We start from the raw sequence: 27,807 nt of genomic DNA, 5'->3' as shown, positions 1-27,807 counted from the left end.
AGTATTAAATGTGGGTCTCAAAGTAAGACCTGGGGAAACTGATTCCATTTATCATCACAGATGCATACTTTTCACATTTTGACATTTTTGAATAGGGCTCTAGTTAAAATAAATGAATGTCATAGTCTAATGGGCAGCATTCAATTCTTTCTTAGTGTATCGTAAAATAATTGATGAAATACAGTAAAAACAAGGCAGGTACGAAGGGCCTGAGAAGAAGAGAAGATCCAGTGGAAGGAAAGTGTCTGTTGCAGCACTGGGCTCAAAATTCATGTTGTGAAATGTTTCTTTGATCACTGAGTAAAATGAATGAACTAACTGAAGATTCAAATTTAAAGTATATATTAATATATATATATGTAGACACACAAATACATATCTAATCACTAGAAAGCTTTTTTTTTTTTTTTTTTTTTGAGACAGAGTTTCAGTCTTGTTCTCCAGGCTGGAGTGCAATGGTGCGATCTCAGCTCACCACAACCTCCACCTCCCAGGTTCAAGCGATTCTCCTGCCTCAGCCTCCCAAGTAGCTGGGATTACAGGCATGCGCCACCACGGCCCAGCTAATCTTGCATTTTTAGTATAGATGGGGTTTCTCCATCTCTTTGTCAGGCTGGTCTCGAACTCCTGACCTCAGGTTATCTGCCCGCCTCAGCCTCCCTCATGGGATTACAGGCATGCGCCACTGCGCCCAGCCAGCTTTTTTTAAATATAGAATTTTTGTTCCCAACTCAGACCTTCAAATCAAAGTCAGCACTTTTAGCAAGATCCTCAAATGAGAACCACTGAGGTAGTCCCGAATTTATCTTGGGCATTTGGGAAACTAGACTATTTGGGACATGTAAAGTAAAAGAGAAATTTAGCTGGTCAAAAATATGCACTGTACACATGTGTATGTGCACATATATGTGTATATAATGTATGTGTATAGTATATTTATATATACATGTTCCATATTCATAGTCACTTTAATAATTGTGGAAACAACTTTCTCAACCTAATTGCAATTTTATCTGGAACTTAAAAGAAGTCACAGACTTGCAGCCAACGCCCTTAGAGTGACTTTATTTTTAGTGACAGTAAGTGAAAGTCAAACTCTTTTGATTCTACAGCTTCTTATATCTGCAATAGCTGTCTTCAGATGAGTTTCTTTCATTCCCCACTCTCCAGCCTCCAGCATTTTAGATCTGGGGGAGCAACTCAGATCTCCATTTTTTATTTGTTCTAATACACTTCTGTCCAATAGGTATATGTCCGTCATATATGTGATTTCAAATTTTCTAATAGCAAGGTTTAAAAGGGACTTAATAATATGTTTTGACATATCCAGAATTTTATCTCAAGATGTACTCAATTATTTTAAAAATTAATATTTTACTTTTTTTATATGGAGTCTGAAATCTGGTATCTATTTTACACTTAGAGCACATCTCAATTCAGACACTACATTTTCATCAAAGTATTTTATCTTTCATACAAAGTAGATTTACATGCCCAAATTGTTTCAAACGTACTTCAAAGTTTTCCAATAACTAAACCAAGTGCAGTCACATGTTGCTTAACAGTGGGAATAGGTTCTAAGAAATGTGTCATTAGGCGATGTCGTTGTCCGAACATCATAGAGTTATGTATGTACCAAACCTAGGTGGTGTAGCCTACTCCATTGTATAGTTCTGTTATTATCTCAAGGGACCACCATCATATGGTGGTCTGTCACCGAGCGAAAGGTTATGTGGCATGTGACTGTATAATATTTTTAATTTAAATGAATTAAAAGTAAATGTAATTTAAATTTTAGTTTCTCAGTTAACCACAGTTTTAAGTGCTCAGTAGCAACATACGTTTAGAGGCTACCATATTGCACAGTACAGTTCTAGTACCACTTTTTACATAAGAGTGGCTCAGATACTCCGTGTGCTGCCTCATCTTCTGAAAAACATTGTAAGGTTCAATCTGATCATAAAATATCTTATATAAAAAACACAAATGCTCGTATTTTTCTCTGCTACATTTTGGGTAATTTCCTCAGGTCTGTCTTCCAGTTCATTTTAAAGTCTCTTTAGCTGTGTCCAGTGTGCCGTTGTTCCATTAAACTTGTTTCCATGGCTGTTTTTTTCTGGAAGGTGTATTTGTACTTTTTTATATTTACCTGTTCTTTTTCACAGTGTTGTAGTTTTTTATGGCTCCTATATAGTCCTTTATGCCTTTAATCATGATAAATCATGTATATTATACTTTCTTTAAGATTGTTATTCTGTTATCTCAAGTTCTTGGGCTGAAAATCACATGGTTTATTGTATCTGCTAACTCTACCTCATAGGGGACTGTTTATTTCCTTGTCAGTTCTAATATTTTATTATGGGTCTTGTTTATCTAAGGAAATCCTTTGTAGCCTGGATTGGTGAAAAGTCCTTTCAGAGTGGTTTTGCATCTGCTTCTGCCATATACCCCTGAGGTATCACCCGTAGAACCTGTTTATTTGTTTTAATTTCCAACTTTTAAGTTCAAGGGTACATGTGTCAGATGTTCAGGTTTGTTACATGGGTAAACGTGTGCCATGGTGGTTTGCTGCAAAGATCATACTGTTACCCAGGTATTAAGCCCAGCATCCATTATTCTTCCTGATCCTCTCCCTCCTCCCATCCCCCACCCTCCAACAGGCCCCAGTGTGTGTTGTTCCCCTATGTGTCCTTATATTCTCATCATTTAGCTCCCACTTAGAAGCGAGAACATACGGCATTTGGTTTTCTGTTCCTGCGTTAGTTTGCTAAGGATAATGGCCTCCAACTCCATCCATGTCCCTGCAAAGGACATGATCTCATTCCTTTTTATGGCTGCATAGTATTTCATGGTGTATATATACCACACTGTCTTTATCCAGTCTCTCATTGATGGACATTTAGCTTGATTCCATGTCTTTGCTATTGTGAATAGTGCTGCAGTGAACATATATGTGGATGTGTCTTTACAACAGAATGATTTATATATATTTGGGTATATACCCAGTAAGGGGATTGCTAGGTTGAATGGTATTTCTGCCTCTAGGTCTTTGAGGAATTGCCACACTTGTCTTCCACAGTGATTGAACTAATTTACACTCTCACCAACAGTGTAAAACTGTTGCTTTTTCTCCACAGCCTTGCCAGCATCTGTTGTTTTTTGACTTATTAATAATAACCACTCTGACTGGCGTGAGATAGTATCTCATTGTGGTCTTAATTTACATTTCTCTAATGATCAGTGATGTTGAGCTTTTTTTCATGTTTGTTGGCCACATGTATGTCTTCTTTTGAGAAATATCTGTTCTTGTCCTTTGCCCACTTTTTAATGTTTTTTTCTTGTAAATTTGTTTAAGTTCCTTATAGATGCTGGATGTTAGACCTTTTTCAGATGCATAGATTGCAAAAATTTCTCCCTTTCTGTAAGTTGTCTATTCACTCTGACGATAGTTTCTTTTGCTGTGCAGAGCTCTTTGGTTTAATTGGATCCCATTTGTCAATTTTTGCTTTCATTGCAATTGCTTTTGGCATCTTCGTCATGAAATCTTTGCCCGCACCTATGTCCTGAATGGTATTTCCTAGGTTTTCTTATAGGGTTTTTATAGTTTTGGGTAGAACCAGTTTTTTATCTTAATTTCTCAGCTTATGGTTTTCCTCATCATGTGATTAGGATAAATTCAACTATTCAACTCCTTGCACAGGCCTGAGGTTTCACTTTCTCATGAATACTTTTCTTTGTACTCAGAGCTATAAGCAGAGATAAGCGTCCTTGTGCTGGTGGATGTAGAATTTTTAGGTCCATTTTTCACTGAGGTTGTAGTCCTCTAAGGGTCCTCTTTGCTGTAGGTGTCCTTAGCCCCAATCCTTTCTCCCCAATACCAGGTCTTATCTTGTGCTCTAGGCCTCTATCCATTGCTGGTTACACTAAACTCCAAGGGCTACTACAATGTAGGTTCCTGTCTACCTGTGTGGCTCTAGGCTGCCTCCCTCTGGGCTTTTGTATCTGTAAAATGTTTTCTTCTTAGACATTCAGTCATACACACACACATATATGATATACACACATATATGTACTCGCATGTATACAAACATACACATACATGTATATATATGGAAAGATCTCTGGGGATCTATGTATAATTGTATTTTGTATCTTCAGATGTCGCCATGTTATTGGAAATATCTAAAAACAGGAATGTAATCTAGTGCAGTCTAAAAAACATACTACATTCTGATTTTTAGAACCATGTGAGTTTCAGTGTGTGATGCAAAAAGGTACTTTCCTAAGGGTACTTCATCTTGATGACCAGAGAACCATCATAATGGATTCACCTTTCATCTGGACTTTTTCTGCATAAGCACATCATTTGGATTCTTCTGAATTTATCAGAAGACTTCCCTTTACAGCACTTGTCTTAATCCATTCAGGCTGCTATAACGAGATACCTTAGACTAGGTAATTTATAAACAACAGAAATGTATTGTTCACAGTTCTGGTGGCTGAGAAGTCCAAGATCAAGGTGCCAGCAGATTCGATGTCTGATGAGGGCTAGCTGTCTTCTTCAAAGATGGTGCCTTTTCACTGTGTCCTCACATTGTAAAAGGGGGAAAAAACTTTCCTCAGGCCTTTCATAAATGCACTAGTCCCATTGACAAGGGTTCTGCCCTCATCACCTAGTTACTTTCTAAAGGCCCCACCTCATAATACCAACACATGGGGAATATTTCAACATACGAATTTTGGAGGGTCACAAAATATTCAGACCATGGCAGCATACAAATTAAGAAATTATCTTACCATTGTCTAAGCCTCATGTAATCACAGTTGTCAAAATAATGAAATTTTCAAGCTAGAAGAAACTTTAGAAATTAAATATTCTAACCTAAGAAAATAGTTGAAGAAAGGTGAAGACTTGCTTGATACAGCACAGCTAGTCAGCAGCAGTATCAGGAGTCTCTTATTTCATCCTACTGTCCCGCCTATAATGCCACTTAATTGCATATTTTTAAAACTGTTGGATTCGTGTTATAACCTTTGTGGCTTCTAGGCTTGCTGTCTCTGAGCTAGGTAATTTAAAAGAAACAGCTATTTACATAGCGTTTACTTCATCCTTTAGTAAAACAAAACCTGTAACTGAAGACATTCTCATGGTTCCTTCCATTAGAGTTGTGCCCCCATCACTTTCTCTTTGCCCACAAGGAAATCTCTGGTTCCTGTTTCAGTCTCTACAATATCTTTTCTCACCTTGATTTTACTCTTTCAACTATTGTCTTTATTATGCACTTTATACGCCATGTCCTATAAAAACTATGGCTTGAATCATTTTTGTAAAAATACCCCTATCTTTGGTAGAAATAGTCTCGCATCATCCTACCTTCCTTCTCTCATTAACTGAAAAATATTTCCATACTATTATGAATTGTGGGTCCATATACTGACTCTCAAAAAGACTGCTGGGAGTTGCTTCAAAGAAAGGACAATGAGAAAGATTGAGGTTTAATATCCTAGGACTCAGATATCTTCTAATAATAATTGAGCCTTCAATTATTATTGTATTCATTCAATTCAATTATTATATGGTTCTCAGTTCCCCAAGGCCAAGAAGATTTCCAGGTTGGCGTCCGTTAATCAGGAATAGGGACTACCACATGCAGTGCAATGAACAGCCATGTCGAGAAAAGAACAAATTGTGTCCAAATTTAAATAACAAAATGAGAGACAGTGGTCCATCTAAATTCCAAAGGTATTTTTAATGCCAGAAAAAACTTCAATAACAAATGATGAAATAATTTTTTAGAAAAATTATATGGAAATAGCTTTTTAAATTTATATTCAACAAAAATGTATTGAGCCCTTTTTACCCAGCCACTGGGGCTGTAGACATGGCCCTTACCCTCATGGAGTGTGCAGTCTGCTGGGAAAACCAGACATTATACAAGCAGAGAAAGTACAGACAGTGTTGAGAGGAAGAATAGAGGACATTGTGGGGACACGTAGCTGGGAGCTTTAAATAAGAGGGGTCCCTGAGAAAATGATGTTTGATCTGACATCAAACCTTGAGAAATAATATTTTCTTATACAGATAATTTTTATTGACACATAGTTGCAGTTTCTCATTATGTTATAGAACACACTTGGACCTTTGTTTATTATATAGATTCACCCAGGAGTGATATTCAAAATACCCAATGACAAGTAAGGCAGAAGATAGGCCAATTAGAATAGAAGCAAGCCACAACCCTGGGTCAGGATCCTGGAAGCTGCCTTTTGTGCTGTGCATTAGCCTTTAATTGCCCAGTCATGGGGAGAGGCCTGGGCATCCTGAGAGAGGTTCTCCAGTGGAGAGGGACCATTGGGGAACCACTGCATCTCTACTGGTACTTTTTAAAAAAGTATAAATATGTCCAGTGTATTCCAAGGGACATACTTTTGTTTTAGTGGACAAATAAACTGTATATATTTGTGGCACACAACATGATATTTTGTTATATGTATACATTGTGGAATACTAAATCAACTAACACATCCAGTACCTCAAATACTTATTTTTTGTGGCGAGAATATTTTAAATCTACTCTCTGAGCAATTTTCCAGTATACGATACATTGCTATTAACTATAATCACCAGGTTGCACATAGCTCTTCTTTACTGGTACACACTGATGAGATATCAGTCCTGTGCACACTTGGTTTCTCTATTAAAATTCCCTAGTCTTGAATAGTTTAGTCAAATTCGATCCCCCAAATTTAAATCCCTTATTATTTAAGATAGCCACATTGTACAAAACTAATCACTAACAAAAAGTTAAAATAGTCTATCTGAGAAAAATAAGAAGTTGCTGGTTTTAAGAAAGCATTAAATTTTAATGTGTTGGGAACCATTTTTTCCACATAGTTCTCTTTTTTTTGTTTTGTTTTGTTTTGTTTTGAGATAGAGTCTCACTATGGTACCCACGCTGGTCTCAAACTCCTGGACTCCAGTGATCCTCCCACTTAGCTGGAAGTACAGGCACATGGCACTGCACCCAGCCTCCACATAGTTATAAAGCGTGACAACATTAAGAATGCTTGATTTATATTTCTTAAGAAATAAGTCATTAAAGAACAATCAGTTCTAAGAATATATTGAATCTTTGGGTTATGATTTTATCTGATAAGTTCAGGCACCTCTTTCAATGTAGGAAAAAGTAAGATATTTTAGCATAAGGTTAAATGTATTATTGAATCCACAAAGTATCAGCAATTGGCTAGTACAAAAAGAATTATGTTACTGCTTAAGAAACATAAATTTATCTCCATCAGAAAAGAACATTACACTAATTGAGCTTGGACTGTTGTATTGTTAAGTATAATGATCTATTTAAATGAGGTCATCATTTTTACACTTGCAAAATATGATAAGCCTGGCTTCCAGGGACTAATCCAAGCTTCGCAAAATCTAAACATTTAATGCTAAAAAATGCAATTCTTATACTTACTAAAAGATCTTATAACTAAAGCAGAAATGCTTACATGAATAACTGATTTGTACTAAACACTGTTAACCCATGAGTTTGTTTATGCCCTATCCTGAGGTAAATTCGGACTTTTGGTTAATTCTAGTAGAAATTTGTTCACTTCTCCCTGGTTCTTCATTTGAACATGTCAAATAGTTACAAATATTTATATGATAACCTTTTATATTTTAACTGCATCAAATACAAGCACTGTAAGAAAAGAAGGAGAAAATTGTTTTTCTTTAACAAATTATGACACAGTTTATGCTAAAAGGCAAATTGTGAATTTCTTTCATCCTCATATGGCTTACACCTACAAAAGAGCATTGTTACTCATTTGATAAGCTCATTATCAAATGTGTATTTTCAGAATCCTTTATGAACACTGCTCTAGTAAAAATTTAGGAGATGCATGTCACAGATATTCACATCTTAGCTCATTTATCTGCAAGCCAAAGACTAGTTTTAAGCAAAGGAGAATTACTTTGCTTAAGCAACTCCAAGTGACTGCCATTTCTAAAACCCAGGAGGAAAGTGACAAGTACTGGGACAAGCCAGAAGAAGAGTCATTTCCAGGCCTGCAAGAGCTTTTCTGGCAACCTAAATATATTGACAGAGAAGTTGTTGGGTCTCCATATTTCTTCAGTAAGCTTCCATTTGGCAGGCACACTTTAATCAAGTAGATGATTTAAGTTCAGCAACCCTGCATGCTACAAAATAATTCTGACTCAAACTTGCAGGCCTTTTTTATTTGTAGTTTCCCCCTACTCCGCTTTTACTAATAGGGAGGCAAAAATGTGTCCTCTGGACACAGCCTCTTATGTTTGGTACAGGCTTTGGAAACTGTATTGTGGATGGGACCAGACACGGGCTTTTGGGGATCTGACAGACCCAAATGTAAATAACTGTTCCTCCATCTACAACCTGAGTAATCTGAGTAAGCCATTTAACCTCTCAGAGTTTCTTTCTTCTTCTTCTTTTTTTTTTTTTTTAACATGGAGTCTCTCTGTGTCCCCCAGGCTGGAGTGCAGTGGCGTGATCTTGACTCACTGCAACCTCCACCTCCCAGGTTTAAGCAATTCTCCTGCCTCAGCCTCCTGAGTAGCTGGGACAACAGGCACATGCCACCACACCCACTAATTTTTTGTATTTTTAGTAGAGACGGGGTTTCAACGTGTTAGTCAGGATGGTCTTGATCTCCTGACCTCGTGATCCGCCCGCCTAGGCCTACCAAAGTGCTGGGATTACAGGCGTGAACCACTGCGCCCAGCCTCTCTCAGAATTTCTTTACCCATAATATTGGAAAAAAATAAACTTCCTTGTTGGGAGAATCAGGAATAAGCTATGCACATGGTCTGGCAGACAGTAAGCTGTCAGTAAAGAGTAACTTGATTTTGTTTGTTTGTTATGTGTTGTTTGTGTTGCTCTTGTGGTGGTTGTGGTGGTGATGATTATGGTTTTGCCTGTTCCTCATAAGAGGATCTTGTGTTTGCGTGTTCACAAGCAAACAGTGCTACAGTAGCCTGGTCCCCTTCTCATGGCCTGCACCGGTAGTTCTCCACAGTGGGTGATCTTGCCCCCATGGGGACATATCCTACAATGCACAGAACAGCCCTTCCCCAGTAAAGAATTATCCAGCCCAAATGGTAATAGTGCTGAGGTTAAGAAACCCTGGCCTACATGATAAACATAATAAACTCTAGAGACAGGGACACCTTAACAACCATCAGAGTACTCATCACAAATTTCAAACTATCCATGAAGGGAATGAAGGACCATTTTAGAAATAAGCATGAAGTAAGTATGAATAACTATTAAACAGGCTGCCTGGTCAGTGAATGTGGCTGGGTATGTTCATGATTTATTCTTTTTTAACAGTACATTCATTCTTGCTTCAGATACATATAGCATGATGAAGTCAATGCTCGACACCACCAACCGAGCAAGTAAATAGTTAACTTGCCGTAGACAAAGGGGCTTTCAGTAATGCCCTAAATCTCCAATTCCACGAATTAAAAATCTTAATATGGGTGTGTTACATATCTAAAGGCTGATCAGACTGGACATTTAAGATGAATACACTTTCCACATTTTAATGTATAAAAATGTTTATATATTTCAGTATATAAAAATTTTATGAAAATAAATCTGTTATATAATCCAAACAGAACTGGCCTAAAGCTTTGCTTTGGAGATGACACCATATAAACTAACAGTATAAACCAATTTAGAGTGTGCGTGGACCCTTCGGCACATCTGAAATACCTCTGTACACTGAAACGACTGAACTGCCTTTTCAGATCACGCTTACTCAAGCTGGTCCTCTCAGCTCAACAACTTTTATTAGTGGACTATGAGTTTTAAAATACAAAGCTCATGTGTATATGTATTTTTTTAATTATCACAACTAACTCAGAAAGTCCTGTTCTCTTTCAACTCAAGCTAGTGAGGTCACCCTAGTCTAATACGGTTTGATTTCTCACTTGAGGAACAGCATTTTCAAACCACTTCAAGAAACAAAGAGCCAACCTGGGGAATGTCTGAGGGTAGAAGGAAGTACAAAATTGGGAAAAGGGGTAAAGTCTAGTCATAATCAGTATTCTACTCCCTCCCCCCAATTCTTGAACAATGTACATACAGTTTTATACTCAGGAAAAAAAAATGCCAAAAAATATATTTAATTGACAATAAAGTAATAATTTGTTTTTTATGCCATTTATTTGAAATAGGATTTTGGAAAATTATGCATGTGTGTAATCCTGTAAATAGTAATGAGAGAGAGCATTTGAACCACTGATAACCTAAACTTTCCATTTAATTTTTAATGTAGAAAGGATTGGTGCTATTGAAAAACTGTCTAACTATCCTAGGAAAATGAGACGATGGTCCTCAGGCCACAGTCGTGTAAGTGATGCCAACTGGGAGTAAAGAAAAATGCACTTAACATTATTAGACATAACGTATTTTTAAAAAAAGATTTGACAGCATAGGCAAGTCTGTGGGTGGAAAAATCATGTTTGAAGGCAGAAGAGGCAACAGCAAAGATACCCAGATCCTGCTCTGTGCTTAGTTTAATAGGAAGTGAAGGGGAATTAAGGTTGAGTATAAAAAACATCTTGAGTTGAAGCTCTTTTTTTTTCCTGTGCACAAATAAACTTTATTCAGGTATGAAAAGCAAGTGATTTTTCAAATATGTAAAATCTAAAAAGTGTAATACCCATTGTATTAGTCCATTCTCACACTGCTATGAAGATATACCTGAGACTGAGTAATTTATAAAGGAAAGAAATTTAATTGACTCACAGTTTAGCATGGCTGGGGAGGCCTCAGGAAACAGTCATGGTGGAAGGGGAAGCAAACACATCCTTCTTCACATGGCAGCAGGAAGGAGAAGAATGAGAGCCAAGTGAAGGGGGATGCCCCTTATAAAACCATCAGATCTCATGAGAACTTAGTATCACGAGAATAGCATGGGGGAAACTACTCCCATGATTCAATTACCTCTCACCAGGTCCTTCCCACAACATGTGGGGATTATGGGAACTACAATTCAAGATGAGATTTGGTTGGGGACATAACCAAACCATATCACTCATGGACTCATAATGAAGTAATCATTAAAGGACTTACTTCAGCGAGGAGAGCACAGACTGAAGGAGCCAGATGGAAACAAGAATATGTGAGTCAAGAAAATGGTGAAACATGCCGGTAGGAAAACCTATCTATATATCTTAACTATCTGTCTATCCATCTACCTACCTACCTACAATGGTTAATTTTATGTGTCATCTTAACTGGACTAAAGGGTGTCCAGATCTTTAGTTAAACATTATTCTAGGTATATCTGTGAGGATATTTCTAGATGAGATTAATATTTAAATCAGTAGACTGAATAAAGCAGATTCTTCACCTCAGTGTGAGCGGACCTCATTCAACCACTTGAAGGCCTAAATAGAACCTAAGGCAGAGTAAGGAAGAATTCATTCTGTCTGGCTGTCTTCAAGCTGGGACATGGGTCTCTTGCCTTCAGACTTGGTCTCGAACTGGAACTTACACCTTTGAGTTGAAACTCTTGATAGCCTAGTCTCTTTAACTCAGTGACAGAATTTGGTGCATCCGAGTTCCCAGAAATCAGAAGTATTGCTGCTTATAAAGCCACAGCACGGCCTCAGCAAAGACTGAGAAGGAATGACTGAAATCAACAATGTTGTAAAGAATATCACTGACAAGGTAAATAAGAAAAACCTTGAAAAAGCAGAGTCAAATTCAAATTTAAAACCCTATTTTAAACAGTAGGCGAAGAACTTAAAAATCTCACCAACCTAGTAAAAAGGGAAATTTATATAATTGCATTTCAATGTTGGTGAATTCATAGATTACAGATACACAGAGAATTTTAGGGAAAACTGAGATGAGTGGGGGATAATCTTCCAGGTTACGGTGAAGGAAGAGTCTGGGCAAATAGGGGTGACTGTGTTCATCCCTTTAACAAGTATTAACTGTGCCCCTATCACATGCCAAGCACCAGGCTGCATGCACTGCAAAGACAATAACATACTCCCTGCCTCAAGCAGGGCACAGGCCAGCAGGAGACTGGATGAGTAAACTCATGATTAGAATCGTGGACATGCTCCATTCTTCAAATATTTTCTTGTGCTCTTGATGATATCCTGCATCCTATTTCCATCTTGTATTCACCCAACTCAGAGTATAACAGCTACTTGCATTGAAAATGTATTTCTTCAAGAATAGCTGAGGTTTAGATAAATCTTTATAACTGTGAAAAAGTCTGAAATCCTTTTGTTCTAACTCTTTGAGAAGGCTGTACCAGAACCTCACGACGCTGCTGTCACTGCCACTGACCTCAAACCCAGGCCAATGGAGATGGATCTCAAAGATGAGCTGTCCAATCCGCTCAAGAACATCTTCCAGAATAAGATTTTCCAAAACTTTCCATTCTGCACTTTCCAGATCTGCCTTGAGAACGTCAATCTGTAACAAAGCAATGAAATGAGATCAGCAGATTTAATAAAACCATCTTGATATCGGGAGTTTCACAGTATAACTATCTCTGAAGGAAGCAAAATTTTTAAAATTTTAGAGCTGAGGATGGTTTTCAAGTGGCCATTTATGACATGAATTTCTAACCTCATTCCATACTAAATGTTTTGGTTTTATGTTCTTGTTTTTAAGAGATGGGGGTCTCAATATGTTGCCTAGGCTGGTATAAAACTCCTGGGTTCAAGCAATCCTCCTGCCTCCACCTCCTGAGTAGCTGGGACTACAGGCGTGAGCCTGTTATGTTAACATATGTTAATACACAAATGATGAAATGCCACGTAAAAATCACAACAGACTCTCTTGCTTTTTGCCCAGTGGGAATGGATATCTGAGAAGGAGAAGGTAGAGTGGGTGTATCACAGACCTCTGTGCACCCCACAAACTATCTGCCACCCCAGGAAACTCAGCCAAGTCCTGACAGAAGGTGTCTACAGAAAGGAAGTGACAGAGGGCCACTGCCTGCAGGGACTATCTTGCAAGCCTTATTCCCCCAACCCCAACTTCATCAAGACTGGACACCAAGGAAAAAGTTATTGAGTATCTGAATATTGAACTATAAAAAAAATATTATTCTATGATTTCTTTACAATGTACATACCAGTATAGCATTCTAAAAAAAAAAAAAAGCAGCAACACCATCCTCTGCTTATTTAATGAACACAAGTTCACATTCAAGTGAGACAGAATAAAGGAAGAAGATGATTGGAAGATCAGTATTTTGCAATTAATCAAGTCATGAGAATCAGCTCCTCTTCACTGCCCATGCAAAAAATCCGTTAGAACACCAGAACTCTAAACATAGTGAAAGTTCATCTTTACCAAGTAGTTATATGTACCTGACACCATGCTAAGGGTTTCCCCTTGCAATATCCATTTAATCCTCTCAACAACACTGTAAGGGTGATTCTGTGAGTATCCCTAAAGTTTAGGAAACCAGACTCAGTGAGGAACCTATACCCAGTCACATGGCTAGAGAGGCAGTGGTGAACTCTGAACAGAGTCTGTCTACAGAGCCTGTGTTCTTAACCCCTACATAACATTGCCTCTTCCAATACACCCAAGAGGAAAAATAGGTGACTCAGAGTCCCAAAGAGGTTTGGAGTTTGGAAAATAAGGTGCTATCTAGAGAGCGAATATAGGACAGTGAATAAAGTATTATTATCAATATTGCCAGTTTACATTTGCAGAGCACTTTTCAAGGGGGTAATTTTACCACATGGAGGAAAGCTGACAGCATTCAGACATAAACTGGAATAATGAGGCTGGAGGAAATCATTGCAAAGGCTGCAGCCCCACAAGGGGACAGCAGAACCTTAAGCAGCCCTTCAGGAAGCTGTTCACTGAAGTCATGAATATCCTGCCCCATGAAAGTGAAAATAACTTTGCTTGTTTAGAAAAACAGATAAACACCAAGATGTATGCTACCCATTATTTCCCTTCTCATTGCATGTCTGTTTGATAAGTTTCTCATATGAGGCTCAAATGTGAGGCTCCTTGTGCCACAGAAACGTTCTGACACAGTTTGGATGTTTGTCCCGTCCAAATATCATCTTGAAATATGATTCCCAATGGTGGAAGTGGGGTGTGGTGGGAGGTGTTTGGGTCATAGGGGTGGATCCCTCAAGAATGGTTTGGTGATGTCCTCGAGATAGTGAGTGAGTTCTAGCTCTGAGTTCACGTAAGATCTGGCTGTTTAGAAATAGTGTGGCACCTCTGCCCCCCTCTCTCTTGTTCCCTCTCTTGCCATCTGACAGGCTGGAGCCTCCTCACCTCCCGCCATGATTGTAAGCTCCCTGAGGCCTCACCAGGAGCTGGTGCCAGCACCATGCTTCCTGTACAGCCTGCAGAACCATAAGCCAAGTAAGCCTCTTTGCTTTATAAATTACCCAGCTTCAGATATTTCTTAATAGCAACACAACAGTAGCCTAACACACATTCCTTGGGTGATTTCAGAGTTGAATGGAAGAGAAGGTACACAGAATTTACATATAACAGCTACAAGAAAATGGGCTTTGTCCTGATGCCTGAGACTCTGTGAGACACGGTTTCACATTCTTGCCTTGGATTGTACCTCCCGGTCCACCAAGGAAAAAGTGATGGTAATACCCCAAGAATACTGAGTGCCTTAGGAAAGACTGGGTGTCTGTAAACCAGCTTGTCCGTTCAATAGTTCCAAACTCAAAGAGAAAACGTTAAAACAAAACAAAACCTTTCTTCATGAGAGGAACTGAGCAAAGACAGGTTGCATGTGAATACACAACAGGCTAAAATAATTCCTGTGAATCAGACACAGTGAAATTTAGCTGGGTGCAGTGGCTCATGCCTGTAATCCCAGCAGGTGGATCACTTGAGCCTAGGAGTTCAAGACAACCCTGGACAACATAGTGAGACCTCATCTCTACAAAAAAAAAAAAAATAAATAAATAAATAAATAAATAAATAAATAAATAAAAAATAAATAAATAAATATAAAACACTATTAATAAAGAAATTATTTCACTCATTTTTTCCAACTCCGCTGCCCTGGCATGTCCATGACTTTGCTTAATCTTGGCAAATTTTAAACAGAATAATCCTGGAATAAGGGGAATTAAGCTGCCAAAGGAAACATTTAATCAAAACTTCATAAAATTTTCTAATTGGTACAGAAAATATCCAAAACCTAAAACCAGCATTTGTTCTATCAATTCACATAGCCAAGAATGTCTTAGGTTCCTTACAGAGTCATGTTCACCATGGTTTTCTGTGAGTTTGCATGTGTTGAATGTGAGGAATACATCGAAGTATTAAAGGGACAGAGTAAAGTTCATCAGCTTTAAATTGACCTAAAAACTCTATTAGTGATGTATAAGGAATATATTTTGTATATTTATTCCAAACATCTTAAAAATAAACTATCAATCAGAAGTTATGAGCAAATCAAAGGGAACCAAATCATTAGGCTAAATCGTAGCAGAGCCTTTCTTTGAAAATCCAATTTTCATTTATAAAATGCTAATCTATTCTAAAGAGCAAAAAGTATTTTCAAACACAACAATACTCCCACCCTCTTTTGATTCCAGTGACTGAAAATCCGCCTAAATCATGCAGCCCAGGGTGGTGCCCCCTGGGGAGCACATAAGCTCTTCTCTGCCTTCTGACCTGAGAGTGCAGGCAGCCAAAAGGCTGTGAATAAAACATGCTCTGCTCTTCCAGTGTGCTTTTTCTATTTCTCGCATTTTAAAACGTCCCATTACTGCAATGATTTTGCAAATGTGATTTCCATTATTACTGCATAATGCATCCAATATTATTGTTATTATAAAGCACTAAACACTACTGAATAGGATATGCCACTTTTAAGATTCTAATATCAGCTTTCAACAATTATGCCACTAAAAGTCATACAAATGATTAGATGGGAATAATCAAGTGCCAATACTAATACAGTTAGGATAAATCAGGTTTGTGGAGAAAAACAACTTAAGGTTAACACCCAGAAAACTCTGGAATAAGTGACATTCTTGGGTAGAAAGGTCTCAAAGAAAGTAGATGAAACAACGTATTTGGTATTATTTCCAGTGTATTAAAGGGGTCCTCCTATCAAAAATTATCTCCTTTTCCTTGTACCTGCAATATCCAATCAATTGACTTTCACAAACCTTTTGAAGAAATGAGAATTTTCATTTTTAACTGGATTAAACCTGATGGCACCTGGCAGCTTCCTCATCATAGGCACAAGTTTATCCCTGTGATCATCCACCCAGAACTGCAGAGATTAGAGGAAAGGGGAGGAAGAAGCATGGGTGCTTGTATCCATTTCCAAGGGCTGCCGTAACAAAAGACCATGGATTGGGAGGTTTAAATAACAGAAGTGTATTGTCTCACGGTTGTGAAGACTGGAATTCCAAGATCAAGTGTCCCTCTGAGAGCCATGAGAGAGAATGTGCCTATGCTGCTTGCATGGCTTCCTGTAGCTTGCTAGCAATCTTCAGCATTCCTTGGCTCCTGCATCACCTGATCTCTGCCTTCATCTTCACATTGTATTCTCTCCGTATGTCCAAATTTCCTCTTTCTATCACAACATCACTCAGATTGGAATAGGGACCACCCTCCTCCAGTATGACCTCATTTTAACTAATTACATCTGGAATGACACTATTTCCAAATAAGGTCATATTCCGAGGTACTAAGGTTTAGAATTTCAACATATTAATTTGGGGGAGACAAAATTCAACCCTTCACAGTGTTTGGGGTAGCTTCTGCAATAGGGCTTCTGCAATGTGTTTAGGAGCCAATTCCCAGGGCCAATGGTTAGGAAAAGTGCCCTACTCCAGAGATCTAAGGGCCAGCAACCATCTAACACAATTATGGTTATCATTCTAATGGATAAATCCTTACATCAGCCAAGACTGACAGCTCTGACCTCGCCAAGTGCCAAACCCAGGGCAAGTCAACAAGTTTCCAAAGTCAGTTGAAAACACCATCACGAAACCCCTTTACTTCATTCCTTGGTTCCTTCTCAGCCACACAATCAGGCCTAGTAGGAGCAGTTTGTCTTTGGCCTTCTCCTATTCCCTGTATGGGAACTCATTCAGACTACTCAATATCCTCACATCTACAGTTTCTAATCTGAGCCTTTTCCCCTTTAAGAGGGCTCTCAAACAAAACACGCAGATTCTATGACATGTTTGCTGGCCTGCAAGAGGGTAGAAATGGAAGCTGCAACATCTTTTTAGTAAAGCCTAGCTCTGGGAGTCACAAACATCACTTCCACTGCATTCCATTGGTCAAGGCAAATTGCAACCCTAGCCTGCATTCAAGGGGAGGTGAAATAGATTCCAGCCCTTGAGGGAGGAGCGGCATACACAGAAAGGGGAAGAGAAGTTATTCATGGCTAAATTTGCAAACAATTGACCCTAGTAATTAAAAGCAATATTACTTTATAGAAATCCATAAATCAACTACAGTAGTACAGTGGACAGGAACCTTTACTGGACACAAATAATACTCCAGAAAAAATGAATAATAAAGCCTTTATTCATCAGAATGCTTTTAAAGATGGAATATTAATAAAACATGGCATCTGTTATTAGATTTGGTTTTACTTGACAGTTGACAGAGAACCTGGGATATTCAACGGATTAAGATGACTAATAAAGAAAATAATAAATAGGACAACTAAAGTAAATATTTGTAAGTCTTAGATACTGTATTAGTCTGCTAGGTCTGTGTCTTAGTGTGTTTGCACCACTCTAACAAAATACCTTAGACTAAGTAATTTATAAAGAACAAAACTTTATATCATACAGTTCTGAAGGCTGGGAAGTCCAAGTTCAAGGTTGGCAGGTTTGGTGTCTGGTGAGAACCTGTTCTTCAGAGATGGCATCACCTATGTATCCTCACATGGCAGAAAGTATGGAAGGGGAGAAAAGAGGCAAACTCCCTCCATCAAGCCCTTTTATAAGGGCACCTAATCCCATTCACGTGGCTAGAGCCCTCCTGACTCAAACACATCCTAAAGGCCACACCTCTTAATACTGCTGCATACAGCTGAGCAGTGGCTCATGCCTGTAATCCCAGCATTTTGGGAGGCCAAGGCAGGCAGATCATTTGAGGCCAGGAGTTTGAGACCAGCCTGGCCAACATGGCGAAATCCCATCTCTACTGAAAATACAAAAATTAGCCGGGTGTGGTGGTGAACTCCTGTAATCCTAGCTACTCAGGAGGCTAAGCCAGAAGAATTGCTTGGACCCGGGAGGCAGAGGTTGCAGTGAGCCGAGAGGGCACCACTATACCCCAGCCTGGGAGACAGAGCAAAACTCCACCTTAAAAAACAAAACAAAAAACTGCTGCATTGGGATTCAGTTTCAACATGAATTTTGGAGGAGACAAAAACATTTAAACCAGAGCAGATTGGGTGGTTTAAACAACAGAAATTTATTTTATCCAGCTTTGGAGGCTGGAAACCCAAGATCAAGGTGTCAGCAGGTTTGGTTTCTCCTGAGTCCTCCCCACTTGGCTTACAGATGGCTGCCTTGTCCCTGTGTCCTCTCATGGCCTTTCTGCACACACTCCTGGTATCTCCACCTTTTCTTACAAGGACACTAGTCCTGTTGGATTAGAGTCCCACACTTATGACCTCATTTAACCTTAATCACCTCCTTAAAGCCCCTATCTCTAAATACAGTCACACTGGGAGTTAGGGGCTTTAATCTATGAATTTCTTCAACCCATAACAAATCTAAACCAGGTATTTTTGCTATTTAGAGGCAACCACCATCTCCATAAGTGTTTTTAGAATACATCCTTTTTACTATTATGGCAGCCTGTAGTGTCTCCTCTACAGTTAATGGCTAACTGTGGTTTTAGATAGTAAAAGTGTGAGCCACCAAATTAATTGGAGATGAGTCACAGAGAATGTAGTAGATATTATTTTCCAAAGATGTAACACCAATATCTCCCATCTAACATGCTTTTCTACATGTGGCCTTGACACCCCCACCACTGGGACATGGGATCAACCTATGTAGTCACACAGGGCCCCAAGCCTAGAAAGGTTTAGTTCTTGATTTAACACTCTGCTGTCACTGTCTTGAAGTTCTTAACTAGCTTTGAACAAAAGACCCCTCATTTTTATTTTGCACTGGGCCCCACCAATTATGTAGCCCATCCTCCAGAATTTTGATGAGCTATGAATGAATGACTGACTAACACAGTCTGGTAGAAGTGATTCTAAGTGGCGTTCAAGCCTAGGTGGTAATGGGTAATGCAGCTTCTACCTTGCTCAAGGGTATATTCATTCTTGAAAACTTTGGCCATCAGGAAAGGTGTCTGACTGCCCTGAGGCTGTACTGCTATGAGGAAATCCAAACTAGCCTTTGCAGAGAGACCCATAAAGAGGTCCTGAGTCAATAGGAAGAGAGAAAGAGATGCCTGGCCAACCCCCAGCTGCTCCAAGCCTTCATCTGGCTTCAACTACATGAGAGACCCTGAGCCAGGAGCACCCAGCAAAGCCCTTCCCAAAACTCTGCCCCACATAAACTACGAGAGAGCATCAAAGGATCAATTGTTGGGTTAAAAAGCTAAGCTTGGGAGCTAATTCATTATGTAGCAATAGATAACTAGAGCAGAGACTAAGTGCTATTTATGAAAATCTCTTTTTAAAAAGGTGAAAGTTACTTGTATTGTGTCAAGTACTATATACTCCAAAGCTGTGCATTCTAGAAATTAATAGGCATTTAACCAAAAAATATTTTCTTATAAAAGCATACATGGTCATTATTTAAAAATTAAAATCATAGAAAAAAGAAGTAAAATACCAATAGTCCGGAATTTTAAAATAGTTTACTTCTAAACTCCCAAACATTTTTCTTTGCTATAAACACACACACACACACACACACATGCACACACACAAACACACAAGACAAATTCTAACACATATGAACATAACTGGAACACACATTTTCTACAAAATTGAAATTATCCTATGTTTTGAAATCTGCTTTTTAGCATAACAGACCATGAATATATTTCCATGTCAATAAATTTTCCTCTAAAATTTTCTCTCAAAGAGAGGCCCTCAGAGCTTTCAGAATCTGAAGGAGGTGACTGCAGGTCCCCAGGAGGGGTGAGGAAGATGGTAAGTGGGTGAAGCTCCAGATCTCAATTCAAGAGCAGCTCCCCTTTGATCTCCTTGACATATTTGGAATCCCTCACAAATTTTCATTTGGGAAAAGAGCTCACCTGCTTAAAAAAAATATGAAAGACTCTGTCAATAATGTATTCTTAATAGTTTTTGTAATGATTTAATTTATTTAATCAGTCCTCCTTCTGGTGGCCATTTTGACATTTTCCCAAATGGATGATGTTACAAACTGATGTGATCAACAAACTGGGCAACCAAGTTTGTGTGTGTGTTCTGTTATTTTCTTAGCATAAATCCCCAAAAGCAGGATAGCAGGTTCAAAAAATGGTTATGGTTTACAATTTTTAATTGTCCTAACACCTTCGTGTCCCTGGCTCTTGAGGCACTGAAGACAAGGCAGGTTGTGCTAAGCTGGGAGCCCAGTGCAGACAAACCATAAAAGCCTCCTCTGCTGCCACCAGCCCAGTCAGCACCCAGCTGGTTTTCTCATCCTGAAGCCACATGACGCACGAGGGCATTCCTAAACCCACCTCCACCTCCATGTCTGAACAATTCCCTCGAGTAGACAAAAACCTGCATGCTATTTAAAGGAAGAGAGAACAAATCAGTTTTAACTAAATACATGTTAAACTGTCTTTACATAATGTTTCATTTTAAATATTTTGATAAAAAAATGCTTCAACTTATTGTTTTATATTAAATATTTAAAAGGATATAGGTTTTTTCCCACCTGGAAAATGCATATTAGAGTTTAAAACTGGCAATTACTATCGATCATAAAAACAACTGAGCATTATATTAATCAAAATCCCTAAGAGCCAAAGCTACACAAGTAACACCAATAAAATGTCAATAAGAACCATGCAGTTTATCAATCACCTAACCAGAATGAGGGACTTTACACTCAGGCTCTAATTGACCTGCAAATTCAGCTGCTTGCCTCCATGTTTTGGGGCCACAATCATATACTATAAGGCACTTACTGATGCCTTTTATAAAATTTCTCATTTTGTAAAACAGAATTCTGAAAAGAAGTGTTGTAAATGAGTTTATATTTTAAGAATTGTTATTTATTTGGCCACATCATCTAGTTATTTATGAATATTTTTAAAATTGAATTATCAACCAGGCATGGTGGCTCATACCTGTAATCCCAGCACTTTGGGAGGCTGAGGTGGGTGGATCATTTGAGGCTAGGAGTTCGAGACCAGCCTGGGCAACATGGCAAAATCCTGTCTCTACTAAAAACACAAAAATTATCCAGGCATGGTGGCACACACCTGCAATCCCAGCTACTTGGGAGGCTGAGGCAGGAAAATCACTTGAACCCAGAAGGCAGAGGCTGCAGTGAGCCAAGATCATGCTACTGCACTCCAGCCTAGGTAGCAGAGCAAGACTATCTCAAAAAGAAATAAAATAAATACATAAAAATAAATAAATAAATAATTGGATTATCATCAATTCCCTACCACCCCAACAAATCAACATTCATTCTCCATATTCATTACAGTTTGGGTCAATATTCAATCACAATTTTAAAATAATTACATCAATACAACTTCTTGCTTTTTCATTTAATGGTGAAAAGTTGTTACTTAATGATAAAATATATCTAGGCTTTTATCTATCAAGTTTACTTAAAGGAAGACATATCTGTACCTGCAAAACTAGAAGCTAAATGCATTAGAAAGAGGGTCTTGTTGTTGTAGAAAAATAGAACAAATTAATCTATTGTGAATGTGAACAAGAGGTTTAAAAGTCTCTTTGAGAGTCTTAGACTTTAAACACACTAAATCAGTTTCAATTATCACTGTCAACAGGCAGAAATGTAATGGTACAAGATTTCTGCTATCACTAGGAAAAAAAGAGATGAGGTTTGCCCTACAGATTACGAGAAATACGAAGGGTCACTCTAAGCTAATGTGGGACCAATTCTGAACTGATAATAAAATAAAATACTTTTATGTAGTAATTAGCTTACAAAAATGACCTCTGCAGTGAACAACACTCTACAAATGAATTAAAAAGGAAATGAGGAAAACATTTACAAGCAAAGACTCTTTTTTTCTGGCCAGATAGGGAGCTTGATGAAATAATCCAACCTGAGGCTGCTGAGCAAGAATCTCCTGAGCTGGGTGAGGTGATAGAATATGCAGCCCCAGAAACCCAAGTCAGGGACAGATGATGGGTGAGCTGGTGACCAGCCAAGATGTCAGAAGTCAGCAGGATGAATCCTATGCAACAGCAAAGAACCAAGCAAGAACCAAGCAGCACAAACGTAGGCAGGACTGAGGCGGTAGCAAGGGACCTGGCCGAGGGCAGAGTCAGGCAGAAGGGCAATGGCAGAACCACGGACAGCTCCTGGCAGCTGCTTTTCTGTCTTCATTTGTACCCTACTTCCCTGGGAAGCTGAAAACAAATCTCTTACCTTAAGATCGGAACCCAATGCCTTAAAGTTACATCACCTGGTTAATTTATTTGCAAGTGTTCCAAAGTATTTTTGGGAGGGTATGGGACATAAAACTCAGACATCTATAAATGATTCTTAAATGAGTAGATCTATAAACAAATAACCCAAGTAAACATCCAAATAAAATCTTCAGGAAGACATGTTCTTGGGGTTCAGTAGGAGAATCTTTGCCCTTAGGTGGTGGAACTGGGTCAACCTCAGAGCACGCTGGAGCCAGTAATGTGACTTAAGAAAAAAAAAAAAAAAAAACACGGCCCCAGTGCAAAAAGCAAGCACTAATTTAGAGGGACACAGAAGAAACGCATTTGGTATTTAGTTTTTGCTTGTGTTTTAAGCATATACTAAAATATAAGTGAGAAGAAACTAGGGATAGAAGTAATGAAAGAATCAGCAGTGAGTGGGGTCAAGTGTTAGAAGCCAGAAATGAGAGGTGAGACAACATTAAGAAGTCTCGGGATGTGTGTGTACACACATGTGCATACACACACACAACACACACACACATGACAGGAATGCAGCTTTGAAAAAATATATACAGGAAATTATTTTTACCATTGAGTCTAGCCTCACCTCAGACTTTAGTATCACCTCTAATTAATCAACCTCACAGTCTCAACTTTCCCTCCCCAGTCATACAACATATGAGTCCCAGTGCTGCAGTTAACCGCAGCACAACAACTCACATTAGACCGGTCAGAGCCACCTTGTTGTCCTCCATTTCCGAACCCCATGCAGAGTTCTAGCGAAGTAGGTAGCATGGTCACTCTTGTGTTGATCTTTTGATTCCCTTACCTGGGCTGTAAGTTCCTTCAGGGCAGGAATCTAACTTCTCTTTAGGTATCAAGTTCCTATCAGAGGTCCTGGCTCACAGCAGGAGCAATATCCTATCAGATAACAAGTCCCACTTATTCTGCCTCCGTAACACCCTCTCCTTGGCCTTCCATCCTCCACCTTTGTGATCACCTTGCTTCAGACCTCACTGATGGAAAGAGAGGAGACAAGAGAGGTCAAGGGTTGGCAGTTACGAATAACAGCAGTTATCAATTCCATTGTTCCATGGGGCACAAACGTTGTGTTACGGTCTTGATTTTCAACTCTTTATGCACACAACACTTAGCCAAATGTAATTCTTTGCTATTCCTCAAAATGCCACTAAAATCTTTCTGCCCGTTTCTCTATTCATGTCACTTCCTTTTTGTGGAACACCGGGAATTTCTGCTGGTCATCTCCCCCTCTGACAGTATACAGGGCACCACAACTGCCCTGCAAGTACAGGCTGCATTGCATCAAGAAATTTGCATTGTTGGATTTTTCTAAAACTCTTATCACCATGATCTAAAGCAGGGGCAATAATCTGAGAAAGGATGACTTAACATAAATTCTGACAGGACTTGGAAATAGATACAAATTGGTTTTATCTTACGGAATATTTCATTAGCATTAAACTATAAGGCTCCCATTCAAATATATTTTCTAGTTAAATGAGATCAACACTGAAATAAGGAAATGGATAATATCAATATGTAACGATCCAAATGGCATTCAGTTTTTTATTTTGTTGTGGGTGTGTACAAGGAAGTGAACTGTTCAGATGTAAGACACTGGAATGTTTAGGAAAACCACTGAGCTGCTGTCCTGAACAGTAGAGGCTTGCCACATGTGGCCACTTTAATTTGAATTAATTCATTAAAATTAAATCAAATTAAAATTACAGTTTCTCTGCCACATGTCAAGTGCTCAATAGCCACATATGGCTAGTGGCTACCATACTGGATGGTGCAGCCACAGGACATCTACATTACCACACAAAGTTCTACTGGACTGTGCCACTCAGAGGATTACACACAGCAGCATCACCGAGAGGGCTCATAAAAACAGAGTTTCTCACTCAGTAGATCTGAAGTGGAGCCTAAGTACTTGTGTTTCTAATAAGAGCCCAGCTGCTGGTGATGCTGCTGGTACAAGGACCACACTTTGAGAATCACTGGCCTTGGCTGATAACACCAGGTGAGCTTTTCATGGTATGTGTGCACAACACTCTCAGCCTCAGCCCACAATCAGATGCAGAAAATATCCACATGCTGGTAATCTTTGGCCTTGGAAGGTATAGGATAGTTTTCTAACCAGCTGCTTTCTTAATTATGATATAACAAGGTTGGAATTTCCTAAACACATGCCAAAGTTTCAGCGAGGCTTATAGTCTCTGGAACTGTGTGCAAAAATGTATGTCTGTGCACATAAGCACTTTCCTAAGAACAATGTGGTGGCTGAGGACCTTGACTCTCAGGCAGGTTGTTTAGCCCCTCGGTGATTCAGAGGAAAGCAATAGGACCCATATCATCCATATCACTGGGCTGTGTTGAGACTAAACAAGAAATGCATATGAAGCACCATACACAGAACCTAACACAGAGTAAGAGCGCCATCAGTGTTAGCTGTTGTTATTTTCACCCATTCTCCATAATCCAAAAAATATTAAGATGGTCTGATTTAAGTTACTATCAAAATGTGCCTTCTGTGAATAACGGCAGCTATATTTTGGGAGGTGGCTCAGAGGCAAAATTAAAATTTGGTACGGGAAATATACAGAAGTATCTCAAACATGATAGCCAAAAGCCATCTATATACAGTACATTAGCAGATGAAATTGAAAAGTTTCTTCAACTGCATTTTCATCTGACAAGAGGCAAAAGAGGTATATATTCCTTATGCCTTATACTGGACTACATGCCTGATAATTATTTATTTTTTAATACCTAGCCTCAAACAGACCAGATGGAGAGGTAGATGGGTGGATGGGTGGATAGGTGGATGGTTAAATGGACCACACAGGTTCTGGGTTATTGAAGATTACAGCCAGTAGGGACTTTGTGAAAATCTGATCCAACTCCTTATTTAACACACAAAACCAAATGATATACTTAAGATCACAAAGTAATTAATTAGTGACAGGGGATTCCACATCCCAAACATCATTCCTCTGCTTTGAGTCTTAGATGCATTTACATACACACAAACACACACACACACACACACACAAACACACACACACACACAAACCACGGTTTTGAGGCAAGTCTACAACTCTAAGTCTTCATTCTCCTTAGAAGTTAAGGGCTAGCTAGGTAAACTTAAAGACAGCCACAACATTTTAGAAAGCAGCACAGTCCCTCTTTTCTCCCAATATCTTTTGAAAGTTAATATCCCTCTATGCCAAGAATATCTCTGCACCAGGAGTGCCCAGAAAGGCACAATCTGGTGTTTTCTAAATTTACCTCTGATCAATACCAGTTTGCACATTAATACAAATTCAGATCCGATGAAATGTACTGAAGAAAGCATTTTCTAAAATAAAGAAAATAGCAATATATACTGTAGTTTAAAGGCAAATATAGCATAGCAGGACTGTTGCTTGCCCATGCATCCATTCTTCCTTCTTCCTCAACAAAACCCTGACTTCCAGCTGACCTCAATGCTGCCCAAACAAGACTGTATTTTCAGTCTCTTTATGACTGTGTGGCCATGTAACTAAAATCTGAGCAATAAGATATAAGTAAAAGTGTCATGTGGGATTTTCAGAAAGTTTCCTTAAAGGAAAAGGCTATACTTAGTGCTTCCTCCATCATTTCAACTGCAGTGAGGATGTAATGGCTGGAGCTCCAGCAGCAATACTGAACCATAGGAAGAAGGATTACATGCTAGGGGAGGAGGTGGGGATAGCTGGATGGAGCTTGGGTTCTTGATGACTGTGGAGTCTCCATACAAGATTTGTACTACCTCCCTCTAGACTTCTTTTATGTAAGAGGAGGAAGAAATTTTTTTTTTATTCCCCCTCCCCTATCCCCTCCCCTTCCTCCTTCTCTTCCTCCTCCTCCTCCTCCTCCTCCTTCTCCTCCTGCTCCTCCTCCTTCTCCTTCTCCTTCTCCTTCTTCTTCTTCTCAGGGTCTTGCTCTGCCACCCAGGCTGGAGTGTGGTGGTACAGTCACAACTCGCTGCAGTCTTAAACTCCTGAGCTCAAGCAATCCTGCCACCTCAGCCTCCTGAGTAGCTGGGACTATAGGTGCATACCACCACACCAGGCTCTTTTACAAAAATTTTTGTAGAGATGGGTTCTTATATTACCCAAGCTGGTCTTGGACTCCTGGCATCAAGCGATCCTCCCATCTCAACCTCCCAAAATGCTGCAATTACAGGTATGAGCCACTGTGTCTGGCAGGAAAAAAAAAAAAAAAAAATGTTTCTATTTTTAAACCACTGTTACTTTTTTCACATGCAACTCAACCTAATCTGAAACACATTCAACATATTCTAGTATTCTTGGCTATTTATTGAGTGATATCCACATTGGAAACATTATTGGGAGTTCAAAGCTTTTGTAAAGAAGTGGTTAGTGGATGTGCAATAGACCAATAATCTGTGTCTTTAGAAAGTTAAAGTTCCCACCTAAACATCTACTGTTCATATTTGGCACTGCCAAATTGGTAAGCAGCTTTCTAATTCTGGGATCTCTATTCTTTGGCTAGATTCCCTGCATCCTTCCCTCTTGTCTCTTCCTCCTTTGCTCCAGGATCATGGCAGTTTTCCTGCAGCAGTCCTCATGATCACCACACTGCACTATCCCTCCTCTCTTACTCCAGAAATCTACAGTGCTTAGCAAAACTGGGCTGCAAAATCATACCTGGTCACTTCCTTTAGACTGAAAAATCTAAAGGAATTTAGTTTGAGGCAGCACGTTCACAAAGTTAGGTGTCCTCTTTATCTATTCATTTGAAATTCTGGAATACACTTACAAAGCCGGATACTGACATTATTTTGACCAGCCAAAGGACTTTAATGAAGGCATAGATTATTTTTCTTGAAGAAGCAGAGCAAGATGTAATCAGGACCTCAAGCAGAACAGGAAAACAAAAATATCCTTAGTCTCAGAATGCTCCCATAGTAACATTCACGTTAGACAATTTTAAGTTGAATGTGCCAAGTCTTTAACCTGAAAAAAAAGCTGTAAGTTATAATTGGGGCAGATCCAGATTTTGTGGGGCCTCAAGCTTCACTTGAGTGACTCTGTTTTTTTGTTGTTGTTTTTTTTTTTTTTTTTTTTTTTTTTTTTTTTTTTTTTTTTAAAGACAAAATTAGAACATCTAATACAGAAT

General features: G+C 38.9%; 1 protein-coding gene across 3 annotated transcripts in view; it reads right to left on the bottom strand.

The window, feature by feature from the left end:
• Positions 1-10,153: 10,153 nt before the first annotated feature.
• Positions 10,154-27,807, bottom strand: part of METTL24 (methyltransferase like 24) — a 116,762-nt gene continuing 99,108 nt past the window's right edge. For all 3 annotated transcript variants that reach the window (XM_030928137.1, XM_030928138.1, XM_030928139.1), the window contains one exon: positions 10,154-12,488. In XM_030928137.1, coding sequence (XP_030783997.1) covers positions 12,174-12,488 — 315 coding nt within the window. In that variant the 3' untranslated portion in view covers positions 10,154-12,173. The remainder of the gene's footprint in view (positions 12,489-27,807) is intronic.

Source organism: Rhinopithecus roxellana, chromosome 4 (genome assembly GCF_007565055.1).
Source record: "Rhinopithecus roxellana isolate Shanxi Qingling chromosome 4, ASM756505v1, whole genome shotgun sequence".
NCBI lineage: Eukaryota > Metazoa > Chordata > Mammalia > Primates > Cercopithecidae > Rhinopithecus > Rhinopithecus roxellana.
The sequence above is the reverse complement of the archived record's forward strand: the minus strand, read 5'-3'. Positions and strand labels throughout refer to the sequence as shown.